Below are 2,017 nucleotides of genomic sequence, written 5' to 3'. Positions count from 1 at the left end.
GTTATATAGTATATAGATTATATTGAAATATATCTATATACTGGGCAAGACAGAGACCTTGCTGGATTCCTCCCCCCACCCAGAAAAGTATAATATTTGGTATAATATTCTGGAAAGAATTTTTTCTGGGCAGGGGAACTTGGGACCTTGGGAAGGGAAGGAAGATGATGGGACTGATGGGAAGGAGGGGAATCTATTTCTTCCTTTGTGATTGTTTCATTGTCATTGTTGTAGAATTTCAAACTTTTTAACTGTAATTTAATTTTAAAGCTTATTTGTTATACATTTTTATTTAGGGTTGATGTTACATTGTATGGCATCCAGATCCCCACTTTGAGGGAGGTGAAGGGATTAGGAGTATCAATAAATATCAATAAATACCAGTGAGTAAATTTCATAGATCTAAGAGCAGAGAATACATGATAAGATAACCTTTATTGTCATTTTTTTACTGTGGGCACAACGGCACACATCAAAAATGAAATTTAGTTGCCCACTCTCAAAGTGAAACACGTACATGACACACCCTAAAAACATACTATGTACAACATATGTACAGACCCACACCCCTACATATACATAACAAATAAATATTAAATACTGTCCATCTTGAGTATATAACGGAAGGAGGAAGCTTGAGAGGGGCAAATCTTTCTTGGGGAGAGTCCTAACAAATGAAATGAAAAGGGGGGTCCCTGCATTTGCCCACCCCCCGGAACTCCCCCTCCCCCACTCACCTCTCCGGCCAACCACGGAATTGCTCTGGGAAACCTCGTAGTTGGGTCGGCAGAAGGAATCCGCTTTGGCCTTCCGGTACTGCACCTCGTGCTTATCCCTGTTCCAAGCCTCCGCAATCGCCTTCCCCAACGCCGTGACGGCCTCGTACTCCCCGCGGGCGCTGTCGAAGCGGAGATACTCCTGCCGGTCGTAGAAGTTCCTGTATAGGTATCGCACTCGCCCCGTCCCGTTGAGGAAGCGGCACTCGGACTTATCCTGGAGCAGGAAATGGGCTGAGGAAGAGGAGGAGGGGGAGGAGGAAGGGCGTCAGGAGGGACTCCAGGGCCCATGGTTCCCAGCCTCTCCTAGAGGAGGGACACAGGCTTGTCAGAGGAGGGGAGGGAAACCTGCCGCGAGAGGCTGCGGGAAGGCGCCCCCTGGAGGATAGATGGGAACCGTCGGTCCCAGAGGGATTCCCCCTTGATGGGGGTCAGGGGAGGGGAGGAAAATGAGGGAGGGGAAGAGCTTCCTGAGGGACCGCCTCCTTCTCCCAAGGGTGGAAAAAGACAGGCAGAAGTTCAGCTGGTCCAGCACTCGCTCTGTCTGCAAGGAACGTGGGATCCCGGTGGGGCCTCTTTGCCCCCCAAACTAGCAGGAAATATGGGGGGAGGGAAGAGACCCCTCTGGGCTGGATCCATGCTTCCCTCTCCCTCTTCCTTTGGGGTGGTTGGGGAGGGGACACAATCAGGATACCCACACCCATGCTCCTGGGCTCTGCCTGCCCTTCCAGCCCCACATTCCCTTTTCTTCTCCCCCCCCTTGCCCTCATCTTCAGCCCCACAAGCTGCCTTTGGATGATTTTCGAGGCCTCTTTCCTATCCCCTTCCCCAAAAGACCCCCCCCTGCAGCCCCCCAAGGCCACCTCAAAGGGAGGGGCTCCAGCCTCCTTCACTAAAGGGAGAGTTTGCAGGAGCAACCCAGACCCCTCCCACAATATCCCTCCCAATAGAAGCGGAGAAGGTGAGGGAGGGGAAGATTTGCAGTCTTGGGGGCTGCAAATTTAAAGGGGTGTTCGGGGGGGGGGTGTCGTGGACTTCCTTTTTTGCCCCCTCCCATGAATCTGAACCACAGGCCCCCTTTCTCTATGTGCTTGGAGGGATGGACTAGATGCCCCTTTAAGCTCCCTTAAGGCCCCCCCATGAGGAATCCAGGCTGGGTCAGAGGAGACTTCGGAAAGGCCAAGTGGAGGGGGGGGGTGTCTCTCCGGAGAGTCTCCCTCCTCCCTCCTCCCAAAGGGGCT

General features: G+C 52.3%; 1 protein-coding gene across 1 annotated transcript in view; it reads right to left on the bottom strand.

The window, feature by feature from the left end:
• LOC107300205 (HLA class II histocompatibility antigen, DRB1-9 beta chain-like) overlaps positions 1 to 1,480 on the bottom strand; it is a gene marked incomplete at its 3' end in the record, with an annotated part of 8,340 nt that extends 6,860 nt beyond the window's left edge. Inside the window, exons 1-2 of the mRNA XM_015829543.1 lie at positions 1,471 to 1,480; positions 738 to 1,010 (exon numbers count right to left, since the gene is read on the bottom strand). Coding sequence (XP_015685029.1) covers positions 738 to 1,010; positions 1,471 to 1,480 — 283 coding nt within the window. The remainder of the gene's footprint in view (positions 1 to 737; positions 1,011 to 1,470) is intronic.
• Between the last annotated feature and the right edge of the window lie 537 nt (positions 1,481 to 2,017).

This window comes from Protobothrops mucrosquamatus, unplaced genomic scaffold (genome assembly GCF_001527695.2).
Source record: "Protobothrops mucrosquamatus isolate PMUCROS unplaced genomic scaffold, P.Mucros_1.0 scaffold6361, whole genome shotgun sequence".
NCBI classification, from domain to species: Eukaryota; Metazoa; Chordata; class Lepidosauria; order Squamata; family Viperidae; genus Protobothrops; species Protobothrops mucrosquamatus.
The sequence above is the reverse complement of the archived record's forward strand: the minus strand, read 5'-3'. Positions and strand labels throughout refer to the sequence as shown.